The sequence below is a fragment of the Pelobates fuscus genome, chromosome 11 (assembly GCF_036172605.1).
Source record: "Pelobates fuscus isolate aPelFus1 chromosome 11, aPelFus1.pri, whole genome shotgun sequence".
NCBI lineage: Eukaryota > Metazoa > Chordata > Amphibia > Anura > Pelobatidae > Pelobates > Pelobates fuscus.
The window spans coordinates 104,093,410-104,120,223 of record NC_086327.1 but is presented as its reverse complement, the minus strand read 5'-3'; the positions used below and the strand labels follow the sequence as shown (position 1 = coordinate 104,120,223).

General features: G+C 44.8%; 1 protein-coding gene across 1 annotated transcript; it reads left to right on the top strand.

Annotated features, from left to right (window-relative positions):
• The first annotated feature begins 316 nt into the window (after window positions 1–316).
• Window positions 317–25,110, top strand: LOC134576945 (uncharacterized). The gene is made up of 5 exons (XM_063435609.1): window positions 317–677; window positions 10,045–10,097; window positions 21,547–21,618; window positions 22,780–23,138; window positions 24,834–25,110. The coding sequence occupies exons 1-5, from the start codon at window positions 317–319 to the stop codon at window positions 25,048–25,050; spliced, it is 1,062 nt and encodes a 353-aa protein (XP_063291679.1). The 3' UTR covers window positions 25,051–25,110.
• Window positions 25,111–26,814: the final 1,704 nt, after the last annotated feature.

The window sequence follows — 26,814 nt, the reverse complement described above, 5'->3', positions numbered from 1 at the left end:
CAAGCATAAATGGGCTACTACAGAGCGACCTATCAATGATGGCAACAAACAGTGCCCAGGGACCGACCCAATACGCCATGAGACACAGTATGGTACCAGTCCGGTCCCGAGGCAACACAGAAAAACCTGTGCCGACCATGCGGCCTACACCAGAGCAAAGCCTGAGGCCCAGGGGAGGCGGCCGATCACCCGGCACAGGACACGCTCACAAGCGAGACTTCCACGCAGCCCTGCTACCCCCCCCCTGGACCGGCGGGGGATATCCCGGTTCTTGCTGGGGACGACTACCCCCACAATATAGACTGACCAAGCGACGATGACCAAAGCAAAACGGGGAGAGCAAGGCCCAAGCAAGATGGCGGGAAGGAAGCAGCCTACAACAACGCGCCCACTTATCAAGCCTCCCAAGCATACTCGGGTGTTTTATTACCTGCTCCGAACCAGCCTCTGGACACGGCTGAATAACCGGAGACTGACCTTCAAACAGGCAATGAGAGCGGTAACAAAGCAAGCTTGCCTGGACACCAGCGCCAAAGCCCACACGCACCAGAGCAAGACCCGCCAGTGCACCCGACCCGCTCACCCTACAGTGGCTCCAGAGACCTATACCCAGCGTGACACGCTCCCGCACAGGAGAACCCATGGAACAGACGTGACACTGACCGGGAGACGGGGAGGTCGGTTGCCCTGGAGAAGCCACCAGCCCGCAATCAGACCATAGCTAAACTGGGCATCGGCTGAAACAAGCACTGGACTGAATACCTGAGGCAGGCGGCCGCCGGCTGCACTGGACACTGAGAACCGTAAAACGCACACAAAATCCGATGATCTCCCCCCCTATTGACTCTTACGCAACGTGCATTCTGCCAGTACCCTTTATTTGCTATACTTAGATTTGTTTATACGCTTAGCCAACCTACTGAAACCCTAGGCATTTCACCTCTTACTATGTTAATGTAGCCTTAGATTCTATGCCTAGACACTCAGTCTAGCCTGCCTACCACGCATACATTAATGAGCATATGCCTCATAAGACAGATACACTAGCAAAGAATTGTGCATGTTAATAGCCTAGATCAGTCATGTGTATTAACCTCTTGTACCCACAACGCTGGTTATTGCGACCTACATTTACCAATAACATGATCTATTCAATACTAATCTCATGTTTCAAAAACAAAAAAATGTGTGCTGATAATCCTAATGTTCCAATTGTTTTGCCTGAAAATGTGCTCGAGGAATGCTATTGGGGCACCAAGAGCTTATTTGTTATGTTACCCAAAGCACAACAAAAATAAAGAATTAAAAAAAAAAAAAAAATCCACCAGGACTTCCAGGAATAATATTACAGAACATCCCCTGGCACTGTGCCCTGTACAAGTTTCAGTTCCTGTACTAGGCCTTTTGCTGGACAGTCTCATATTAAAGAGACACAGTTGGCACTGTAACCACTTCATCCCATTGAAGTGGTTATAGTATCTGAAAGCCCAGGGCACCGTGTTTCTATTAATTGTTAAACTATTTTTAATAGTTTAACTCTAAAAGAAGAGTCGCCAGCAACCTGTTCCATCTCTGCTATTCAGGCTAATGAAAACGCAATATTCTGAGCGCCAATGGGCCTGATTACCATGTGAGCCCGTCACAGTAATTACATGCTTTAGCGGTCACCCAAGTCATTACTGTGAGTTTCCACAGGGTGGTGTGGCATCCTGGGAGACAATCTACTAAACAGTGCATTGTTAGAATTAGTGGTAGCTAGGGTTAGATGAGGTTAGAAATAGTGTCCAAGTGATCAGTATTTATAACACAAATTGTGTCATTTTAACAAATGATTAAATAGATTCTCTTTGCAACAAGTAAAATGTCATATCAAAATGACAACATTAAAATGTGTACAATTAGAAACCGCACTCCATCCACATCAAGCCAAGGGTGCTAAACCATGGGCCAATACAAGCCCATTAATGATAAATACCAGTAACACAGAAGAGGTCCAGGCACCCCAGTGGCGTCAGGCATGTTTATTTGAACACAGCAACATTCCGACCCAGAATAGGGTCTTTGTTAAGCTACTTCACATCAAGACTTGCACACGTTTATAAGCAAAAAAATAGTAAAAGTGCAAATTACCATCCGTCAAGTGATTAATAAGAACTCAATTATAGATTATTAAACAATAAAAACATTTATTAATATTATTTGGTACTCATCATCCATCCACAATGTATCTACAGCCGGTCTTAACTGTCGCAAATAAAAAGGCAATCTAAATGTTCAGCAAGAACTACGTAACTAGAACTAACTACGTAAGTTGTGCAGAAAAAAGTAAAAAAAATTTTTTAAATTAATCTATAGTCTAAAGGACTAGTTTACGGCAAATACTACTTCCTGGTGCAGAGAAGGACATTTGAGTCATGTAACCCGATCGTACAGATGTCCCGTCTCTAATTTCATCCTATAAATTCCCCAAAAATCTAGCAGAGGTATATGTGTGATGTAGCAGAAAACAAGTCTGGTAGAACACACAAGGTCTATAAAATTGACAAGTTGTCTTCTTTTACAAATGGTATGCCATGATGGCTAGAGACTACTATTTTATCCGATAATGACATGGGCCCAAGAAGTGAAAACTGAAATTGGCATGTCTGTAATTTAACACTACAACTCTCACAAATGTGTTTTTTTTTTTTTTTTTTATTCTTTATTTTTGTTCGTGCATGAAATTACAGTCTGGCTTGCTGCGCCACAATAGTTACAGCCAACCGTTCAGTGACATAGAATGACATGGCATTAGAAATACAGTGCACTTTTTTTTAAGGTGGTATAAAATTTAACAAGATTTACATTGCAGACACGTAGAGTAAACAGATTAGGATGTTAGATACTATCTTTTCTATTCTCGTTGTGACAATAGTGTAATTGTGGGGCTATACAGTTATAATACCTATGAGGTTAACGAAGATTAGCTATTCTATATGAACATTCTTAGGTATAGTTATACACATGCAGGGTCCCTGTGAGATTATGTGGCTCAGTTTTTGTTATTAATTTAGCATGCTTAAGTAGTGCAACGTTGGAGCTACGATTTTAACTGTAAGTAAAGCCTGCAAGCGGGATTAGTTTGTGCATGAGCTAGGTTAATGACTAATGCATAATACAAGCAGTGCGGTTTTAGGACGTTAGATACGACACTTAACTAGTGCATATGTGCCCAATAAATGCTTAAAAGTTTGCTTATATAGACTAAAAGTAAAGTCGCTTATGATAGTGCTTTTGGCGCTTGAGGTTACAATTGTGTGATTCGCAACGATATAACATAAATGCGTTTAACCTAAATATTTCCATTTTTGAAGTAAGAAGTTTTAAAAACACGCTAAACTACGCTAAAAACACCAGCCCTGTTAGCCTCAATTGTGTATCGGTGAGAGGACTGCGTTGTAAGTACTATCAGTATGTCTAGATTAACAGAACACAGAGCTTGAGTTAGCAGAAACGTGTACAATTTAACAGGTGGTAGAGACAAACGGGCAACACAGCCATGCATCACTTATAGTGAAGAGCTAACTGTAGTGGCAGGTAGCCTGGTGTGCCAGCCCCGTTAAGCGATCCGTCAGCCTATCCCCCTGCTGGGCAGTAAGTTTCCATGTGCGGATAGTTCATACAGTTGCTGGTGCGTGCTGGATTTGCCTGCGCGGCATGGCAGGTGCCTCCTCGGGATTCCCTCCCTGGCGGGCCGTGGCTGGGTTCTCAGTCGGTCCTGCCTGCCGGTGTGCAGTCTCTCCATGTCTAGGTCAGCGTCATGGTAGGCTTTGTATGGTCCCATATGCGGGGCGGCGTCTTGCTGGCCGAGGTTCTCAGGGGCCGTCGGGGTGTAAGCATGTCGGGTGCTTTCAGTCAGCTTACCCGTCCGCCCAAGCAGGTGCTGGCAGTTACATCGCCAGGTGTATGCTCTTGGAGCGCGTGGCAGGGCCCCATAGTGTCGGCGCCGGGTCGCAGGGCGGATCCAGGGGGCCACCGTTTTCACCGCTTGCCTGAGGGTGAGCCCCCCACGACAGAGCAGGGTCCAGAAGCTCCTGCATCGTTCGTCAAAAGCCTCCAGGGGCCTTGTCGTTGGCCTGGGCTTGTGTGAGGGTCTCGGGTCGGGTTGCCGCCGAGCCGCCATCTTGGTAGGGTCCTGGCGGCACGTTTTTCTCGCGGGCAGTGAGGCCTGTGAAATTGCCGTCCGCTGTGGTGTGGCTTTCCCGTGTGGACCGGGATAACCCCCGCCGGTCAAAAGGGGGGGGTAGGGTGCTGGTGTGTGTGCCTAGTTTCGTCTGGGCAAGGGCGAGCGGCTTTCCCGTCCTAGCTTCGGCACTTGTAGGCCGCACATGGTGTCCAGCGCCCCCTTGGCCGACGGGTCTCGGGGTTGTTTCTGCCGCTTCAGTGGTGCCTCCCCAGCATGGGTAGTGCATCCAATTTTGTCTGCCATTGTCGTTGCTGGCTTTTTGTCCCCGATTAATGCCCGTCGAGCAGGAGCTCATGGCGCCCGCGTCTGCTTCGCTTGGCGGTCAGACTCCGCCCCTCACAAATGTGTTTTTACCGCAGTAAGACACACATCGTCTGTGAAATTTCCCATGGAAATGAAATGTTTTTGATAGATACAAGAATATTTAATATACGGTAACCATCACGCTTGGCAGGGGTTGGTGATAAAATGATTCATTGAAATGCTTGCTTAACATTATCGTTTCAGCAGACCAACTTTTTCTGATTTTTTACCTTTAAAACCTCCTTGCAAGATTTCCCCTAAACAATACAAAAATAAATGTAATTTATTTTTAAATGAGAACGGGCAGCAAGGTGCGGTTGATACCCATCTAGGCACAGTGAGCACGGGGTACATGTCTGGACTCTCTTAACTTACCGAGAGCCTTAGTAAATGCAATGCAACAAAAATAGAGACTTTGAGAACTCTGAGAACAGGCAAAAGCTTAGCGAACTCTCGATAACTTAGTCCCCATCCAGGTCTCAAATCTGTTTATGCTCACTTGGGACATTATAGAGCAGTGATGGCGAACCTATGGCATGCGTGCCACAGGTGGCACGCCGGGCCCTCTCTGTGGGCACGCGGCCATAGGTTCGCCAGTAATGCAGAGTAGGCACCTGCCTGCCCGAAACGGCAGGTGCCTACTCTGCTTCCGGGTCGGGAGGCAGGGGGAGGGATCTGTGATGCAGCTCTCCTGTCCTCCCGCGCGATGCTGTGTGGAGCGTTGCCGTGCGTTACCATCAGGGCCGGCGCCACCTGTAAGGCGACCTAGGCAGCCGCCTAGGGCGCAACTTACCAGGGGGCGCCGGATCCCTGTCCCCGCTGCGCCTCCTCATGCTGCGCCGCCTGAGCTCTTTAACAAGCCCCAGGCGGCGCAGCACTGCTGCATGGAGGGCGTCCGGGTTTATGACCGGCAGGAGGGAAGCGCAGAGCGCTCCCTCCTGCCGGTCTCTCCATGTAGCGTGGCCGGGTGGCGCGGAACGCGGGACAGGAACCTTTGTTTCCTGTACCCGGCCGCCGGCGGAATGACAGGAAATGCTCACTCAGTGAGCATTTCCTGTCATTCCGCCGGCGGCCGGGTACAGGAAACAAAGGTTCCTGTCCCGCGTTCCGCGCCGCCCGACCATGCTACATGGGCAGGAGGGGAGGGTAAGGACCACTAAGGGGGGGGGGGGTGTTTAAGGACCACTAAGGGGGGGGGAGGGGGGTTTAAGGACCACTAAGGGGAGGGGGAGGGGGTTTAAGGACCACGAGGGGGGGTGTTTAAGGACTACGAGGGGGGGGTTTAAGGACCACTAAGGGGAGGGGGGTTAAGGACCACTAAGGGAGGAGGGGGGGTATAAGGACCACTAAGGGAGGAGGGGGGTATAAGGACCACTAAGGGGGGGGTATAAGGACCACTAAGGGAGGGGGGGTATAAGGACCACTAAAGGGGGGGTGGTATAAGGACCACTAAGGGAGGGAGGGGGTATAAGGACCACTAAGGGAGGGGCGGTATAAGGACCACTAAGGGAGGGGGGGTATAAGGACCACTAAGGGGGGGGGTATAAGGACCACTAAGGGAGGGGGGTATAAGGACCACTAAGTGAGGGGGGTATAAGGACCACTAAGGGAGGGGGGGTATAAGGACCACTAGGGGAGGGGGGGTATAAGGACCACTAGGGGAGGGATGGGGGGGGATAAGGACCACTAGGGGAGGGGGGGGATAAGGAGCACTATGGGAGGGGGGGGGGATAAGGACCACTATGGAAGGGAGGGGGATAAGGACCACTATGGGAGGGAGGGGGGGATAAGGACCACTATGGGAGGGAGTGGGGGATAAGGACCACTATGGGAGGGAGGGGGGGGGGTAAGGACCACTATGGGAGGTAGGGGGGGGGTAAGGACCACTATGGGAGGGAGGGGGGATAAGGACCACTATGGGAGGTAGGGGGGGTAAGGACCACTATGGGAGGGAGGGGGGATAAGGACCACTATGGGAGGTGGGGGGGGGTAAGGACCACTATGGGAGGGAGGGGGGGATAAGGACCACTATGGGAGGTAGGGGGGGGATAAGGACCACTAGGGGAGGGGGGGGATAAGGACCACTAGGGGAGGGGGGATAAGGACCACTAGGGGAGGCGGGATAAGGACCACTAGGGGAGGGGGGATAAGGATGACTAGGGGAGGGGGGATAAGGACCACTAGGGGAGGGAGGGGGGATAAGGACCACTATGGGAGGTTGGGGGGGATAAGGACCACTAAGGGGGGGAAGGACCACCAAAGGGGGGGAAGGAGGGAGGACTACTAAGGAGAGGGGAGGAGGGTGATTACCACTAAGGGGGTGGGGGAGTAGGGGAAGGTCTACTAAGGGGTTTGGGAGAGGGAGGACCACTAAGGGGTTTGGGAGAGGGAGGACCACTAAGGGGGGAGGGGGGAGTGAGAAGACCACCAAGGGGGACTGCAGAGGGATAGGGGGCCAAGGGAGAGCACTGAGTGACAGAAGGGGAGAACACGGAGTGACAGAAGGGAAGGGGAAATCAATAATTGAGGGGAGAGCACTATGAATTTTTTTTAAAAAAAGAAAGCTGTTCCCATCTCAGTCCCTATCCTACCCCACAAACCCTCTCTTTTACACTACACACATACACAATGCATCCCCCCCACACACACACAGAAACATACAATGCATTCCTACTCACACACAGACACACCCGAAACACACAATTCATCCCTTACGTTCTCTTACATAATTAATGCACCCCTTACAGACACACACTGCATTCAATTACATACACAGAAACAAACCTTGCACCCCTTACACACACACACACACACACAGAAACATACAATGCATTCCTTACACGCAAACACACACTACATCCCCTATAAACACACTACATCCCTTACACAAATTGCACACATAAAACATCCCCAACTCATGGATGGGCCATGTAGGTGGATTTATGGGTGGGCATTGTAGGCGTATGCCCCCTGGGGGCCCAGACCTTGAGCTGTGTAAGGGGCCCTAAAAAATGGAGCTGCTTCCTGTTAATTGTTGTGAGCACTGTTAAAAACAGTCTCCAGAGAGCCTCTTCTACACCAGACCTGTGGAGCCAGACTGAGCCCATCATCAGCCTCTTGTCCTCATCTGGTGGTAAGTAGGCAATCCAATATATTATTAGTGGCACTAATCTCTCATTTACCTCACATTAAATGGATACTATAGTCACCAGAAGCACTACAGCATAATGTAGTGGTTCTGGTGTCTATAGCCTGTGCCTGTAGGCTTTCTAATGTAAACACACTGTATTTTCAGATAAGACACTTTGTGAAGACTGGCGTTGGCCCATATGGCAGAGCATATGGGCGGGGCATTGTGATGTCACATGGTGGGCTGGACATATGGGGGGGCGGCAAAAACTTTTTTGCCTAGGGCGGCAAAAATCCTTGCACCGGCCCTGGTTACCATGGCAACGCTCCACACAGCTTCGCGCGGGAGGACAGGGAAGCTGCTTCACAGATCCCTCCCCCTGCCTCCCGACCCGGAAGCAGTACCACCGGACCACCAGGGATGGCTGTGTCCCCCCCCTTCATTAAAGGTAAGAAGGAGGAGGGGGGGGGTGAAGAAACTGATTTTAAATACTTTTTTTTTTTTAAAACATGTTTACCCCCCAGCAGTACCCCTACCCCCCCCACACACACAGTACCCCCATCCCCCCCAGCAGTAACCCTACCCCCCACACACACAGTACCCCTACCCCCCCAGCAGTACCCCTACCCCCACACACACTGTACCCCTACCACCCCCAGCAGTACCCCTACCCCCCCACACACAGTACCCCTACCCCCCAGCAGTACCCCTACCCCCCCACACACTGTACCCCTACCCCCCAACAGTACCCCTACCCCCCTCACACAGTACTCCTACCGCCCCAGCAGTACCTCTAACCCCCCCACACACACAGTACCCCTACCCCCCACACACACACAGTACCCCTACCCCCAGCAGTACCCCTACCCCCCCACACACTGTACCCCTTCCCCCCAGCAGTACCCCTACCCCCCCACACACAGTACCCCTACCCTCCCCAGCAGTACCCCTACCCCCCACACATCCCCTACCCCCACACACAGTACCCCTCCCCTCCCCAGTACTACCCCTACCCCCACACACAGTACCCTTACCCTCCCCAGCAGTACCCCTACCCTCCCCAGCAGTTCCCCCTACCCCCCATACAGTACCCCTACCCCCCACACACACAGTACCCCTACCCCCAGCAGTACCCCTACCCCCCACACGGTACCCCTACCCCCCACACAGCATCCCTCCCCTCCCCCACACCCAGCATCCCTCCCCTCCCCTACACCCCTACCCCCCACACAGCACCCCTACCCCCACACACAGCACCCCTTACCCCCACACAGCACAGCACCCCTACCTACCCACACAGCACAGCACCCCTCACACACCACCCCTCACACACACAACACCCCTCACACACACACAACACCCCTCACACAAACAGCACCCCTCACACAAACAGCACCCCTCACACACACACACACACACACACAGTCTGTGTGTGTGCGTGTATTCCGCAGTCTGTGTGTGTGCGTGTATTCCGCAGTCTGTGTGTGTGTGCGTGTATTCAGCAGTCTGTGTGTGTGTATGTATTCAGCAGTCTGTGTGTGTGTATTTAGCGGACTCTGTGTGTGTATTCAGCAGTCTCTGTATTCAGCAGTCTTGTGTGTGTGTGTGTGTATTCAGCAGACTGTGTGTATGTATTGCATTTGTTGGAGATACTAATAAATATAAGCTTAATTTTATCTATTTATATCATTATTTAAAATTTGTATCATTGAACTCTCTGTTGTTGTGTTCTTTTAAAACAAAAGTTGTTAATTAGTTCGGACAACAGTACGAGTTGTTTTTTCTAAACTTAAACCTCAGTATTAAGGTTTAATTGCCGTGTTGGCACTTTAAGGAAAAAAAAGTTGGCATATATTGCGGTTTGGGCACTCGGGCTCAAAAATGTTCGCCATCACTGTTATAGAGAGAACCTTTTTGCATATCAGACTAATCCCACCAAAAAGGTGTAACTTAGACCCGAAATGCCAGCAAGTTCACTTTACACAAGAGATTCGGCAACAACCGATGATCATTTTGTTTAATAAGTCAATCTATTTTGGGAAATGGTTTTCTTTGTTACTCCAGAAATTATTATAATCAAATTTATATATATCCTCGGTTACGATAGAGCAATTAAAAAAAAAAAAACAAGTCTCAGGTATGAAACGTTGAAAGTGATTCCAAACCAACTCAAATTAAATACATTTCAACACAGTACATAAAGCATCATCTATTATTTCCTGACAAATGATAACTGACAATACGAAATATTAATGCATTTTTGTTTGTTTGTGTTTGTTTTTTACAAATTGTTCAAGGAATTATTTGTGTAAATGTTTTCTCCAACACGCCTTTTAATAGGTAAAGAATTCCTCTTTTAAAATATTGACTTGAATGTTTTTTTCAGGTGGTACATCAAGAAATGATGGAGGCTCAGCAAAACCAAAATTAGCAAAAGCGGTAAGTGAAATATATTAAACTTTCTGCTGCAAGTATTAGACTTAACCTACAAGCATGTAATGTTATAGCTAAATCTACCGTATATGCAGACACAGAAGGGTGCAGAGAAACGTATGTGTGCGCAATGGTTGGGGGCACGAATGGACATTAACCCTGAAATAGGATGTGCCTGAATCCACTCGGCACACCTTAATTCAGGGCAGATTTGTCTACCTGCAGTCACCATATTGATCCCTACTATCTCTTTCAGGTAAATTTTGGTTGCTTATTATCTGGTGGGACATAATGGGCGGCATGAAAATTGGACATATATTTAAACTTCATTGTCCTGAGACTAACAGCTCAATTTAGAACCAATTGCAAAAATCAGATAACTTGCATGTTGCACAAAAATTAGATGCTGTTAAGAATTTCAAGTAATTTCCATTTGTAAATAATGTAATTCCTTGGACTTTTCAATGTCTGTGAAATGTCCATGCTCTCTACTTGAAAAATCCTAGAATTTTGCTTGTGATTCCATTTTGAGCAATTGAAAAGAATGTACACTTTTTTACGTGAAATTTACAGGACTTTCTTCTGCACATGCCCATTACGCATACGGCTGTCATCATTTTATTACTGCGTCACTCAGCGTCACTCACAACTATTCTGTGACACGGTCAAATTATTCTAGTGTTGTTGGAGCTGCTTTTTGTTTTCTTTCACTTTTCAGAGCCTTTCGGGGTCCAAAATGGACGCAAAGAGAAAAGAAAAGTTCAGTGATGCTGAGTTGGAGGCCTTAGTGGATGGAGTTTGCCAGCATTTTGACAAACTATTTGGCAGGTTTGTCAAGACAACACCTATCAGTGAGAAGAATCGCTTATGGAAGACTATACTTGATTGTGTCAATGCCCAGGCTTCCTGTAAAAGGTCAGACAATGACATAAAAGTACGTTGGAGAGACCTGCGCTTGAGGACCAAAAAAAAAGTGAAAGAAATCATGGATCACAGGCGGGAGACTGGCGAAGGACCTTCTTTGGAAGAGCTTCTGAGCCCTGTTATGTTGAAGGTTTGGAGTACCATCAACGCTGCACGTCTGGAGAGAGTGGACAACAACAACTTTAAAGCCATGAAAGGTAAGAAATTGTATTAGCATGTGGATACATGGGAGGGAGTATTTGGCTGTGCATATAGGTGGGAAGTAGTAAGTGGATGGACATGTGGGGGCTTGGATAGAATGTCTACTTTGGCATGTAGTTGGCTGAGAGTATCAGACTAGGCATGGATGGGGTGTGATGGTGTCAGGATCCCGTGGGCGGCTGCGATGGGAGGCTGCAGTCCGCTCGCGGCACTCACCCTCCAGCCGTCCGCGGTCCCCTTCTCCTCGTGCGCTCGGCGAGCGGCATCCTCCCAGCCTCGGATGCCGCCCGCGTCTTCCTCTTCGTCTCCCAGCGGCAGCATGCATGACGCTGCATGCTGGGAGACCGCCCAGTTTTGTAAACGCCGGGGTCAGCCACCTGACCCGGCATTAAAGGCACAGTGCCTCAATCACAGTGGGAGGTATAGATATCTCCCACGTGTGATTGTTAACTCTGATTGGAAATTATCCAATCAGAGTTAAGCAATGGGTTTAAATACTTACCTTTCCTGTCTCTCTCTGCCCTGTTGTTGTCTTTGCTTTCTAGTATTGCTGTTCTACTTGTGGTTCACTCTGGTTTATGTACTCTCTGGCTTGTTTATCCGACCTTGTGACTTTCTCCTACCCTTTGACCTCGGCTTGTCTCTCGTTATTCTGTCTTCTGGTTCCCCTTACTCGGCTTGTCTCCTGACTATTCTTTGTGTGCTTAGCCCGGCCACTCTAAGGTCCGGTACTGCACCTTTTCTGTGTGTATGTTAGCGTGTTTTGGTTCCCAGAATCGTGACAGATGGAGTGTCTAGATTGAATGTGGGTGGCCTCAGGGGTATATCTGCCTGGGAGGGAGAATCTAAATAGCAATGTATGTGGTTGTGAGAGTGTATCTGACTGGGTATGGAGGTTGTTGAGAGAGAGAGAGAGAGAGAGAGTATATAACTGGGCATGTGGGGGGATGGGAGAGATATATAGCTGGACATATGGATGGCTGGGGTGGGGTATTGTAACCGATCACCTGGCACCCCCGACTGGGCATCTCCGCCAACAGATGCTTCCTAGCTGACGCTGAGGACCATAAGCACTGCACCAGACACCACAAGCACCGCAGACTCCACAACCACCGTAGCTTAGCTGGGATCTCGCCGTCTTCCTTCCACCCTGGACCAACCTCTGATATCCAGGACCTTGTGGGAAATACCTCTCCTACTCCAGAGAGCGTAGCAGGAACAGCTCTAAGAAGAGCTAGTGATTAGAACCCAGGGGAGTATAAGTAGTATAGCAATCCCCAGTGTGAATATAGCAGTTCCCCTCCAATCACGAGACCAAGTTTTGCCCAGGCGCAGGCATGGTCCCATGCCTGAGACACTTCCATAGAATCATGGCTAGGTGCCGCTGGAGAACCACAAGGTTTTCATGACGAAAATAGTTCCAGGGCATTCGCGGATAAGTCCCCCTGAAGTCTATTCGCGGTTTTGGTCCATGCGAACAAGATGGCTGCCACCACGTGGTCGAATGGCACTTAAAATGGCTTCGGGAGTTCGAAGTGCCGCTTCGAAAGTTCTAATAATTATTGTACAAAGTGATAATAAGTACAAATACAGTTTTTTAACCATAATAAATTAAAGGGGCCATAATCACAGGGTAAAATGCTGGCAAGTAGTCCCCTCCAAATCTCCCAGTGGCGAAGTGGCTTTCGCCACAGGTATATAACTAGGCATGTGGATGGCTGGGATGGGGTATGTAGTTGGGCATGTGGGTGACTTGGAGGGATATGTGACTGGTCATGTGGGGAATTGGAAAATAATATATATCTGGACATGTGGAAGATTGGCATTGAGTGTCTGTCTGGATATGTTGATGCCTGGGTTGGAGTAGGTGGATGGAAGTATCTGGTTGAGCATGTGTGTAGCTGGGAAGGAGCTTGTGGGTGGTTGGGAAGGAGTATATTGATGTATAGAAGAGATTATCTGGCTAGTTATGCAGGTTCCTAGGAGGGTAAACCTTGATGGGAGTGTAGGTGACATGGCAGGGTTATAAAGTTGGGGGGGGACTTCATGGAGATGTGAGTGGCTTAGTGAGAGTATGTAGCTGGTCTCCAGATGAGAATATGGTTGCCTGGGAAGGAGTATCTGGCTGAGGATGGGAGGAAATATTTGGGTTGATGTGAGCAGTATAGGTTTGTGGGTAGCTGGGAGAGAGTATCTCTTTCTGACTGGAAATGTTAGAGGATGGGAGAGAGTGTCTGGCCAAGCATGCAGGTGGATTAAAAATATCTGGTTGACATTTAAGTTTGTGTGAGGGAGTATATGAGTAGGGATCTGGATGGCTGTGAGGTAGTGTGTGGCAGGGCACATGAGTGACTGGGACAAAAATATCTGGTTGGGCGTGAGGATGGCTGTGAGGAAATATGTGGCTGAGCATATGGGTGGCTATGCTTGCATGGTCTGGCTGCAGTATATCAATGTGTAGCACAAAGGCATAAAAACAATTTAAATATTTTTTTTCTCTCTGTTTTTTATTTAATCTTTTAGAGCAGTCAACAGACAGCCAAGATGTCATCAACTCAACACCAGACACTGCCACAACAGCTAAACCAACAACCACCAACATTAGCACTGAGGTCCATAGTGGACCAAGTCATAGTGGATCATCAGGATCTGTGGAGACATCCACCATTATGCCATCCCTCGGTGTCGAAGCACTACCAGAAGCTGACCAAGGTCCAGGAAATGAGAATGAGATTATAAGCCTCAACATAACTCCTGCTGAAGAAGACCATACAGAGCAGCAGCCAGTGTTGGATGACACTCAGCCATTAACGCCAGAGGATCCGGTTGTTGAATCCATCCCTGCATCCCCCACACTAACACCATCCAATGAAGGAAGATACAGCCCTACACTTCATGTACCAGCTGCCAGCCAAGCACACCAACCCAGGAGGTCGCCTCAGTCACGCAAGAAAGACACTGGCAGCAAGCTTGACCTAGCAGTAGAGCCACATATGGACTCACGGTGCAAAACCCAAGACAATCTGCGTCAAGTGAACAAAGAACATAATGGTATTCTTCAGAACATTCTGACTTGTCTGCAGGACATGCGAGCACAACAGGCAGGTTTGAGGGGTGCTCTGGTGCAAATAGCTGAAGCGGTTCAAGGCATCCAACTAGCTATCCAGAATGGATTCAGGGACATTGTGGCAGCAAGTCAACAAAGAGTTATGGGTGATGATGCACCCACCACCAGAGCAGCAGCAGCAGCACCGTTTACTGCCGCTGAGAAAACCACCACTGTGCTGCACGATCACAGGAAAGATAGAGCCAATGCAGTTTCAAAGAAGCGGCCGCGCCTGTCACAATCCTGAGCTGAAAAATAATGTGTGCAACGCAATGGACTTTTGTATCACTAAATATTTATTTATTTATTAATGGTTATTTTACTTTTTGTTGTTATTGTTCAGACATTTGCCATCATTCTTGTCAGCAAGAATAATTACTATGCCATGCAATATGTAATTTGTGATTTGCATGGTTGATATGATATTAAGTTCTTGCAATCAGATGCCTGCTGATAACAATGATGGCAAATAGAATGCAGGAGGTATGTTTCTTCATATACAGTACCAAAAAAAAAAGTTTTTGAACCCTTTGGAACACCTAGGATTTCTTCATTGATTTCTCATAAAATGCGGTCTGATCTAAATCTAAGGCACAATTAGAGAAAAATGCTATTTGACTAAACTAATAACACCCAGTTGCATTTTTCATATTTTAGTAATGATTTACAGTGCAGGTTGGAGAAGGCAAGTGAACCTCTGTGTTAAAGGGTCACTCCAGACCCATAAGGCACTTTAGCTTGCTGAAGTGCTTTATATGTGAAGAGTATGTCCTCTTCTTTTATTTTTCAAAAAGTTCAGATTTCAATAGTATTTGGCACTTTTATAAATTAACCTTGTTACACCCCACTGGCAGTCAGTCAGACAACAGGTCACGTTACTTCCTAGTTTAGTTAGCTCAGTGGAGCTAAACTCAAGAAGCAGCAATAGCTCAGAGCACCTGCCTTGCAAAGAATTCTCATTAAGCTGCATTGGGAAGTCTTTGATTGGACAGCCACAGAAAGTCTGGGCTCTGTTAGAGGAGTAGGGCTTGCAAAGGTTTCAGGCAAGAGATTTGCTGCTTTTGCAAACTGTTTATAGATATAATGAAAAAAAAATATCATAATTAAATGCATACATGTTTCTATTGTGGATATATCTGCTAAATATTGATTTGGATTTTTTGGGATTTTTGCTGTGGCATGTCCCTTTAATGACTTCTACTAAAGCTGGTTGGAGTCAGGTGTTCCAGGTAATAAGTGATAAGATTTGAAGCCTTTTAAACGCACACATGACAAATCTGTTCTTCCCCAAGAGAATTGGTTGGTTTGAACTACTCCTCAATCCCAAAAACTTTCACAGGACCTTAGAAGATGCATTATTGAGATGCACAAAGTAGGAACAGTTTAAGAAAAACATTGCTGAAGTCCAATTTAAGACAAAATTGTCTACTAACTGATAAAATTCAGGTTTGTCCCTGCTCTCCGTAAGAGGCCTGCAAAGATCACTGCAAGAGCACAACAGGCAATCACGAAAGAGGTGAGAAAGAACCCGAGGGTAACAGCAAAAGACCCCTAGAACACGCTACTGACTGGGAAAGTCTTTGTTCATCTGTACACTATCAAAAAAACACTGAATAAGAATGCTGTCTACAAAAAACAAAACAAAAAACATTGTGTCATGTCTCAAGTTTGCCCAAGACAAAAGGATATTACAGGATATTACAGTGGATGTTCAACAGCAGATGTTAATTGGTGGACGTAAGAAGGGAGAGATAGAGTCTTTAAAGTCAGAGAATAGACAGACAACAAGTCTCATGATACTCTGTCCACTATTCTTTATAGCTATGACCATACTGATGTCGGACCTTATAGCTAAAACTCTGGCCATGTAAGGACACAAATGAAAATCATCTTTATATGCCATCTGTTACTTATGCTCAATCCAGACACCCATATCTAATGTGAATTGAATATGCAATATGCTACAGAGACTATCTGGAAATCCCATGACTCTGCTAGCAAAATATGCTATTGACTGATGAGACCAACGTTTAACTTTTTGGCAAAGAAATAATTCTATGTATGGAGAAGCAAGAGCAGTTTACATTGACATAAAAATTTAATTCCAGTTCTGAAGTATTGTGGAGGAAGAAGCATCATTGTTTGAGTTGTTTTGCTTACTTGGACTTGGGACACCTACCAATCATTAAGAGAACAATGAATAAAAAATGTATTGGGGGAGGAAGGGGGCACCTGAGCTAACTGGCATACTGTCAAGACGCACTTTGCTGCAGCTCAGAGTGAACTGTCAAAAACTGTCTGCAAAAGCTGGAGATCTGGTGATTACTTGGCACCTACTGTATCTACTACTTACCTGCAGTCATGGGACATCAGAGCAAGAAATCTAAGCCTGATCGACCCCCTACAAGGGCGATATTGGTGAGTTGCTGTGGAGAATGGACTCTTCGCAGAGACCTGTCATGGTGTCACTATCAGATGGACCCTTGCACGCTACCAGTGAGGAATCCCTGAATGGGGAGATGGCTTTCGGAGCTTGGCTGGAAGACAGAAATCCTTGCCCACCGCCGAAGCAAACTGAAAAACCTTAGGTAACAGAAGACACCTTGCGGGGTCTATTGGATGAGCTGTGCTGAAATATTGCGGCCGACATTTATCAGTTTCAGGAGAAGATAAGTGGGTCTCGGCACGCCTCTACAATTTGGAGGTGAATACTGCAGCTCATGAGACCCGCATCTCTGCCCTGGAGCAGAATCTTGCCACTTCACAGCATACACAAACGCAAATCCATGTCCGCATCGCAGTACTATAGGACAAGCAGCGCTGGAAGAACATTAAAGTCTGAGGCTTAAGTTTAGAAGTTTTGAGGTGGCTGAACTTCCATACTTCTTCTGCAGGTTGCTAACTATGCTATTATCGGCCAATCAAGCTAAGACCATGCCTCTGGTTGGCTGGTACCGCATTCCAGGACCCACCACTGGAAGTCGGGCAGAGATATAATCCTCCGATTTCAACAGGGCCTAGACCGAACGCCCCTTATGGCGGCTGTCCACAACAGGTCGCCCCTTAAGTTCGAGGAGCATACCCTCAACTTTCCCCCAGACTTATCCAACACCACCATGAACTGGCGTTGATCCTTGAGATCGCTGACACAGTGCTGTACAAATGTGGCATGCCTCGCTGCCACATTGGGACTTGGGACTCGGGGACACTGAAGGTGTTCAGCTGGATTAGCAACACTATCCTCTGAGACCTCGTCCCCGATGACGTCTACAACCTGGGATCCGGAGTGGGTCACACCGGGGAGACAGCTTATCCGGAACAGGTGCCCTGGTAGCACCAAGGGATACTGTAGTTTATTCTAAGTTCACTTGTATCTGTGTTTGCTTTTGCATTTGTTTAAATTTTGTTTGAATTGATTGCATTTGTCACGATCTTGACTTAAGCAGTGCTACAGCGCATACTTATATTTCATACCACCTATACACTGTCTAAAAGACTGCTTGCTCTTTTTTGGTCATACCGACGCCATGATTCCCCTTCCACTGCTAGCCAGCATTGATAAGAATAGTGTCATGTTACCATTTAAGTGGGGTAACCAGCCTCCTCGAGTTTCCTAGAGGTAAGGTACTCTTGATTATATTAACCATAACTGGGGAATTATACTGCTCCATGCCCTTTCTTACTTTAGCTACCATTTACCCACCTTATAATGGGCTTTGGATGCATGGTGTTTAGCTTGCCATTATATCTCACATATTATAATATAAAATCCCACAGCCTTAACGACCCACCGGAAATCTATTCCGTGTACAGTACTATGTTGTTTATGTTTACTGAACCTAACTTTTTATGCTTACTGTATTGTATATCGATCTGCTGACTGTGAATAAAGAAAGATTGACAAAAAAATTTAAATGTATCAAGGTAGTATACAAAATAATGCTAGGGGAATTGTCTTTTACAATCAATGAACTTAAGTAAGATTGGGTGATGCAACAAAACAATGACTCAAAGCACACAAGTAAATCGTGACCTGCCCTGAAGAGGACACTGCAATACAGACAATCCAGAAATATTGATTAACTGAAACAGATTTGTAGGGTAGAATGGTAAAAAAAATCATCCTCAATGTTGTACATTTCTTAAATCTTTTGTGGAGGTTATTGCTGCTAATGGCTGATTTACTAAGTTACTGGATTCTAAGAACTATGGTTTAATTACTTTTAATAGCCTGCCCTGTGAATGACTGCTTAGTGTCTTAAATGTAAAAAAAAAAAAAAAAATACAACTATGTGTCATTAGTTCAGTTATATTGTGTTTTTGTGTAATTGTGACTTTGGTGAAGATCAGGCCATATTTTAGGAGTAATTAATACAGAAATCCAGGTAATTCCCAAGGATTCGCAAACTTTTTCTACTATAAATTTGCAAATTTACTTGCTGCACTTAGGACTCTTGTTTTCTGCCTATTGTGTCCATACATTCTATAAATGTCACTTTAAAGACCAGAGCACACATTCACCGTTGTTCTTCTTAGCTGTCTTCTTTGCGACTGAATACAAATGTTGTCATGTGATGTGAGATTTTTCAGATGATGGAAAGTAAAAAGTAGACACGAATACGTGCATATATACCGTAATACAGTGGATATTGTCACTTGTTTTAAAAAACAAACAAAAAATAACTTTTTAAATAGTATTATCTGACTTACTGCACTTCGAACTCTTGTTCATTTTCCACTGTGTCCACGAGTGCCTTGACAGCCTCTTCAAAGGCCGTGCCAAACTTTGTCTATTTTTTCTCGTCAATCTTCTTCCAGTTGCAAGAATGCCAATTTCACCATGAACTCATGTCTTAGAATTTAATTGGAAATGTACTCTGCCAACTGGAAGTCTATTGACAAAACCGATGGCAAACAGAATGGTCGTGTACTGTATATTTGTACATTTGTAAATAGTTTTGCAAGTTTGTAATTATGTTTTGGAAAGATACACGTGCACAAAATATACATACATGGAAGTATTACTTTGTTAAAATGTTAATATGTTTTGTATGGAAAAAGAGAGACACAAAGAAACTTCACCGGCCATACTGTTTGTGTTTGTTGTTGTAACAAAGATGATCATATTTTATATAATACTACAGGATACTGTATAATAGCTACCAATAAAATAAAGCTGTCCACTGCAATGCTTTCATGTCATACCTTCTTCATAGGATCGAATGTTTACTGGTCATCTGGTCATGGTGTGTCTATGTCTAAGAAAGATAACAGATTAGTGTTAACTCTAGTCTCAATTACAGTCGAGTTAGCTCGTAATAGATCAAAAAGTATCATTCAGTGCAAGGAATTGAGGATAGTACTTTATTTTGAGGTCTGCGGGGGTAGATCAAGGAAGACCATGTAGTGAAACACATGTTAATATATTTGTATTTATTGCGAGACGTCTGATCAATCCATATAGAATATATGTTGCAGAACTTGATGTTGACAATGTCCAAAACCGCTCCTCTTTGATTATCCTAAATATCTCCCACAAAGGTGTGAGTTTAAAAAAACAGTCCAAGATTTGAACCACATGGACCTTTTCCCACAAGTGTAGAAAAGGGAACAGTCCCACTGACAAATCATCACATGTGTGTTTTATACGAAGCATATGGGACATTGATTTGAATTAGAAACACATATCCTAACTTGAAGGGGCAGTGACATAAAGCATACTGAGGAATTTCAAGGGACACCTCAATGAATGTGGCTACTGGAAGAAGTGTATTAATATGGGTTGTAGTTGTTTCCTCTTAAGGATGTAGCTTGGGAATGTCTCTTGGGCACCAGCCCACATGCATACAAATCGAGATGAACAGCTAATCCATATGTGTATTTAAAGGAAACAGGTGGGATAAATGGCAGTGGAGGTATCGCTGGCATAATAATAGGACATGATGATACTTTGTGGAGGATATCTCAGATAAATAAATATCTTATCACATTGCCTGCATATTTCTTCTGAACTGTCAAATTATATTCCTCTATACACAAAACGTTAATTCTTCCCAAATTGATCCGTCGTTCTAATTTAAGCAACACATTGAAGTATTTGTATAGATTAGGTGGTGCACCACTGGCTAGGGCAGATTTTTTTAATTTAATTTTTATCTTAAAATAAGTTTTTATTACAGCAATTTCAAGTACAAAGGAGATGTTCATGCTGATTTGCTGCATCATGGTTAGTGTGATCTGCTTCAGAATGTGGGAGAAGACAGGCCAGGAAATGTCCTGGTCCTTCCAAATGTGTCTTGGGCGTACCCAGAACCACAGAAATGGAAGATGCACAGCTGCCTGGCTGTTTGTAAACTTGCCATGAGGATGTTAATGTGTGGTCTCTCTCTGACCAGCCTGTATCACTGCAGGATCTAGGGTAGGTGTTGAGGAACTGCACCCTGGTCTGGTATATTAAAAGTTGGACTTGAGTCTTTGTTCACCCTAGGTTACTATGTAACAATATCTGGGGTTTCCTTATTCTAGTGTTACCTGTCCGTGACACAGCAGCAGCATAGAAGCAAAAAGATGGTCCCTGGTGGCCAAAATATGGGTTCTGACAGTGAACATCTTTTTGTTACTGAAAAACAGTCCATGGATTTCACAAGCAATCTAATTTGCATGATAAATCTGAAGAAATCATTGCAGGACAGGCTCGTCTATAGGGGCAGTGCCCCACCAGTTTTTATGTGGGGGAAAATGTTATTTGTAGCAGTTTAGAAACACTAAGATGGTGGTAAGAGGGGAGGGTGGTAAGCCCCAAAATATGGGAATAAATTAGTGTTTTTTTCATTCTGTATTAGGTTTCAGTTCTATAACCCGACCCCCTCTCCCCCCCACCCCCTTCATTGTTAGCTGTTCTAAAAGCTTACTTGAGACCATATAGGCCTGTCAAACAAATTGGGCTGGTTTGATATCTGCCCTGTTTCAGCAGGTTTTGCACATGCCAAGTCTCCGATAAGAAGGAATTTCGGTAATTTCCATTGAGTTGCCATTTGGGCAGCAGAGCTAGCTGCCCATGAGTGGAGGCATGCAATTGGCATTTAGCGTTTGCAACTGGCTCAGTATTATACAAAGTGTAGTTCAAGAACATAAGAAGTGCACAAGGCTTGGTGCATGGCACGGTTCTATAGTGTTGCCAGTTTGAATGTTTTACATATGTTTGTCTTCTCTTACTTTAAATAGACTGTGGCACCAAAGAGAAGAAGCTCCCAGGTAGCAAGAATACTGCTAGATGGAAAATCAAAGACAACTAGGGTAGGTGTTGAATGTGCTCTCTTGTTATGTCTATTTTTTATTATTTTTTTGCAGTGCATAAACTGAGTACAGACAAGCTAGACAGGGCCGGTGCTAGGATTTTTGACTACATTTTGACCCCCCCCCCAAAAAAAAAACAACCAAAAACAAATGCATCTTCACCTCTGTGTTTTGTAACCCCCATTTTGAATGTCCTACCCCCATTAGTGTTGCATATCCACTCTCTTGAATGTCTTACCCCTTTGGTCACTTTGTGCCTTATACCCCCCTTTAGTGTGTCTCCTACAACCCCTCTTATGTATTTCTTACTTCCCTACCAGCTCCTTTCTGTCTCTTTCTACCCCCCAGACCCTATCAATCTCTCTTTTTCTCCCCTATAGACATAGATACAGGCAAAAATACATACATGCATAAATACACAAACATACAGACACACAACCATACAAGCACACATACATAATTATTCAGGCACACAGTCACAAAGATATACAGTCATACAATCTACACATACAGGCACATTGTCGTACAAACACAGACATACATTCATACAGACACAGGCACACACATAAATATAGACACAGACATAAAGAAACATAGAGATAGGCCTATAGAGACATACATACACAGTGATACCGAGACATGCATATGCAGACAGTCATAAAGAGAGATACAGACAAGGTATACAGAGACATACATACACAGACAAACAAAGAACCCTGCACACTGATACCGTGTAAATGCTCCGGCCATGCACAGTGGTGGATGCTCCGTGTCAGGCGGACATTGCTGGATCCACCAGTAAAGTCTTCAAAAGGTATAAATGCAGGCAACACTCCAATATTAAGGATGGTATATTTATTGATCGGTGAACCACCCATAGAAAGTGTGACGTTTCGGCTCAGCAGAGCCTTAATCATGCAATAAGGCTCTGCTGGGCCGAAACGTTACACCAAACCGTCAGACATCTATGAAATATATATGGTGGCACCAAGTGGTGACCTGGCAAAGGTTTGACTCTAAAGTGAGTCTATGTCAGTCCTTTCCAAATTCCTGGTTTGATTGTATAGCTGTATTACTTTTACTGTATTGCATTATTTGTATGCGTACTATTACTTTAATATTTGTTTCAACAAATCTGTTGTATTTTTGTTTTTTGTATAGAGAATCCAAATGCTTGAAGACATGATTAAACCGTTTAGAGTTCAACCATGCTTCATGAATGACCCAATCATTAAAAGCCAAGCTCTTCTTGAAAGAACACCTGCTTTGAAAAAAGGTCCTCTGGACATTGAAAATACTGCTTGGTGCACATGTCAAAACTGCTGTGTGGTGGAAATGGAGGATAAGCACATATGCTGTCATGGGATTTCTAGTTTAAGGTTACTTTTGAACGAAGATAAAGTTTGCATTACCAGCCACCCATTCTTCCAGGAGATGTGTTTGGACCATGATCAACTTGACTTCCTCTATCGTTTCTGGGGCCAGACTTCAAAAAAAGAGGAAGTTCTCAATTACATACAGTAAGTCGTAAAGTATATTGCAATTGTTTCTGTTTTGTTTTTGTGTACATTAAGGCCCTTATTTCAAAATTTCATTATGAGTTTAAAATCTCAGCATATGAACTGTAGGTGTGATGTTTGATTTGTTAGTATGAAGATTGGAGATTTTCACTCTGTTAATTGTTGAATTGAGTAAAGTCATCAACAATTGAATGGATAATCTTGTCCTCTTGTCCTAGGAGAAGCAATAAATTATAAATGGTAATGTGTAAAGATAAATTGTTCCTGTCTGTTGTTATGAGTGAGTTATATACAAAAGAATAATGCACCGAGACATCCTCATTTATTCATGTTGTGCTATTGTTCTTTATCGAATGGTATGATCTTATATCCTGTTTATGTCTTACATGTACCCCAGTATTTAGGAACACTGGTTAGAATACTCTCTGATTTGCTGGTTGGTTAGTTAGTCAATGACTGTCACTCGATGTGTCAACACAGCTGCTCATGTACATGTGGCTGCCCCGACCCCGTATTCCTATTTTTATTTCGTTTTCAGTAGTAAGTGGATATGATATACATTGACAGGGCGCAAACGTGCTCCCAAATCAGTTTGAAACAGGAGGTGATCGTTAAAGGAACACTATAGTCACTTAAATTACTTTAGCTAAATGAAGCAGTGTTAGTGTATAGATCATTCCCCTGCAATTTCACTGCTCAATTCACTGTCATTTAGGAGTTAAATCACTTTGTTTCTGTTTATGCAGCCCTAGCCACACCTCCCCTGGCTATGATTGACAGAGCCTGCATGAAAAAAAAACTGGTTTCACTTTCAAAGAGATGTAATTTACCTTAAATAATTGTATCTCAATCTCTAAATTGAACTTTAATCACACACAGGAGGCTCTTGCAGGGTCTAGCAAGCTATTAACATAGCAGGGGATAAGAAAATCTTAATTAAACAGAACTTGCAATAAAGAAAGCCTAAATAGGGCTCTCTTTACAGGAAGTGTTTATGGAAGGCTGTGCAAGTCAAATGCAGGGAGGTGTGACTAGGGTTAATAAACAAAGGGATTTACCTCCTAAATGGCAGAGAATTGAGCAGTGAGGCTGCAGGGGCATGTTCTATACACCAAAACTGCTTCATTAAGCTAAAGTTGTTCAGGTGACTATAGTGTCCCTTTAACCTTTTCAGTGTTGTGACAATTAATTTATTTTATTATTCAAGACGCATATACAATTAATAGTGTGATTACCTCCCTGCAAATATTTTTTCTGATAAACACATTATATCACATTCAATTATATATATACTGAGTGAAAAATAATTACAATTTAAATGCAATCTTCACATAAGCGGCTGATCCTGCTTGAGTGCAAATGTAAATTTAGCCTCCGGAACAGAGCCTCCAAGGGAGGTGGGAACTACACAAAAGATTACACTTTCCAAATATTTGTACATATTGAGAAGTATATATAGCATCCTCCCCAGATGTTTGGAGAAGAAGGGACAGGCTTTTAGTTGGCATGTTTTTTTGCACATTGGTGCAGTTATAAGTAACTGTGTGCAATGGAACAGGGATCCTTCATAGCCTATAGCTATGCATAGCCTACGCAGTGAAGCAGTTATATTGCTTGGAATGGAATTGTCTGTTCATTCATAGTGTAGGTTAATAGTTTTATTCCTTATCTAACATTACCATACATGTTTTGCAGCAAGCTCAGAAGAACCGCATATAGGGCCTTCATGGTTTGGGCACATGGTTTCTTGGACCGTCGCAACCCTAAACCTATCCCAGCATGTGTGGTCAGGACCGTAAGAGCTTCTTTGCCATACCCAGAAGAGCTAAATGTTGGTTTTATGAAGATGTATGATTATCCAGCTGCTATAATGGCTTTGGGCTCACAGCTCCCTTTTAAGCTGTTCCTTTGATATGCAATTTTTCCATATTAAAGTACACATATTGTGTTATCTTGTATCTTATTTGTTATTGAAAAGTCACCAATTTAGTTTAAAAAAAATACTTTAATCAGTTCAGTTTGTAATGTTGAAGAAAAGGTAACATTTTAATTCTCACATTTAGCATTTATAAAATGATACATTATAACTTGATAAGGTATGTTTTCTAAAACGTTTTAAATGGATAATCTAAGAAACATAATCACTACAGCTCATAGATGTCTCTGGACAGGACCCTCTGGTTTTATTCCAAACAGTTAAAGAGACATTTAAAGGACCACTCTAGGCACCCAGACCACTTCAGCTTAATGAAGTGGTATGGGTGCCAGGTCCAGCTAGGGTTAACTAATTTTTTTATAAACATAGCAGTTTCAGAGAAACAGCTATGTTTATCAATTAGTTAAGCCTTCCCCTTTTTCCTCTAGTGGCTGTCTCACTGACAGCCGCTAGAGGCGCTTGCGTGATTCTCACTGTGAAAATCACAGTGAGAGCACGCAAGCGTCCATAGGAAAGCATTATGAATGCTTTCCTATGTGACCGGCTGAATGCGCGCGCAGCTCTTGCCGCGCGTGCGCATTCAGCCGACGGGGAGGAACGGAGGCGGAGAGGAGGAGGAGAGCTCCCAGCCCAGCGCTGGAAAAAGGTAAGTTTTACCCCTTTTCCCCTTTCCAGAGCCGGGCGGGAGAGGGTCCCTGAGGGTGGGGGCACCCTCAGGGCACTCTAGTGCCAGGAAAACGAGTATGCTTTCCTGGCACTAGAGTGGTCCTTTAACAAAATATGTGACATTTCATCACACCTGGAGAACACCCCTCTTCATCCTTATTAACAATGTCCTTTTCTTCTAACCCGGGCAGTGGTGATTGACCGAGAGTCCTGAGGACAGGCTGGATCAATGCTCTCAGCCTGTCAATGGGGTCAAGGCAGGGCCGGATTAACATAGGGGCTGATGGAGCTGCAGCTCCAGGCCCAAGCCCATTGATTTAAAAAAAAAAAAGTTTTTTTTTTTTTTTTTACACACTACTCTTAGGGTTGCCAGGTATTTCTCAGGTATTTCTTAGGGTTGCCAGGTATTTCTCAAAAGTATTTCTCAGGTATTTGACAGTGAGAGACTTGGGGACACTGAGACACTAGGGGAAATTGTGGGACATAGGGACAGTGAGAGACTTGGGGACACTGAGAGACATGGGGACACTGGGGAACACAGGGAGACATGGGGCATGTCTCCCAGTGTCCCTGATGTCTCTCAGTTTTCGTAGCGTGCCAGTGTCCCTAGTGTCTCAGTGTTTCCTAGTCTCCCAGTGTCTCAGTGTTCCAATGTCTCCCTGTGTTCCTATGTCTCCCAGTGTCTCAGTGTCCCCTAGTATAAAAGAAAAAAAAAATTGGGCACTCACTGTGATAGATTTATCAAGTTTATTGGACACCGCAACATTTTGATCTGTACCCAGGTCTTTATCAAGTCTCCAGTGTCCCCTATGTGTCACAGTGTCCCCTATGTATCACAATGTCTCAGTGCCCCATGTCTACCAGTGTCCCTGGTGTTTCTCAGTGTCCGTAGTGTCTCCCAAAGTCCCCTAGTCTCACATGGACACTAAGGGACTGGGAGACATGGGGATACAAATGCCCCCTTTTTGGCTTTGTTCACCCTTTTGGCAGTTCTGGTAATGTGATTTGCATCAGTGGCCCACCCTTTTACCCTGTCCATAGACTTCCTGCTTACTGGACACTGCTGTTAGTGGG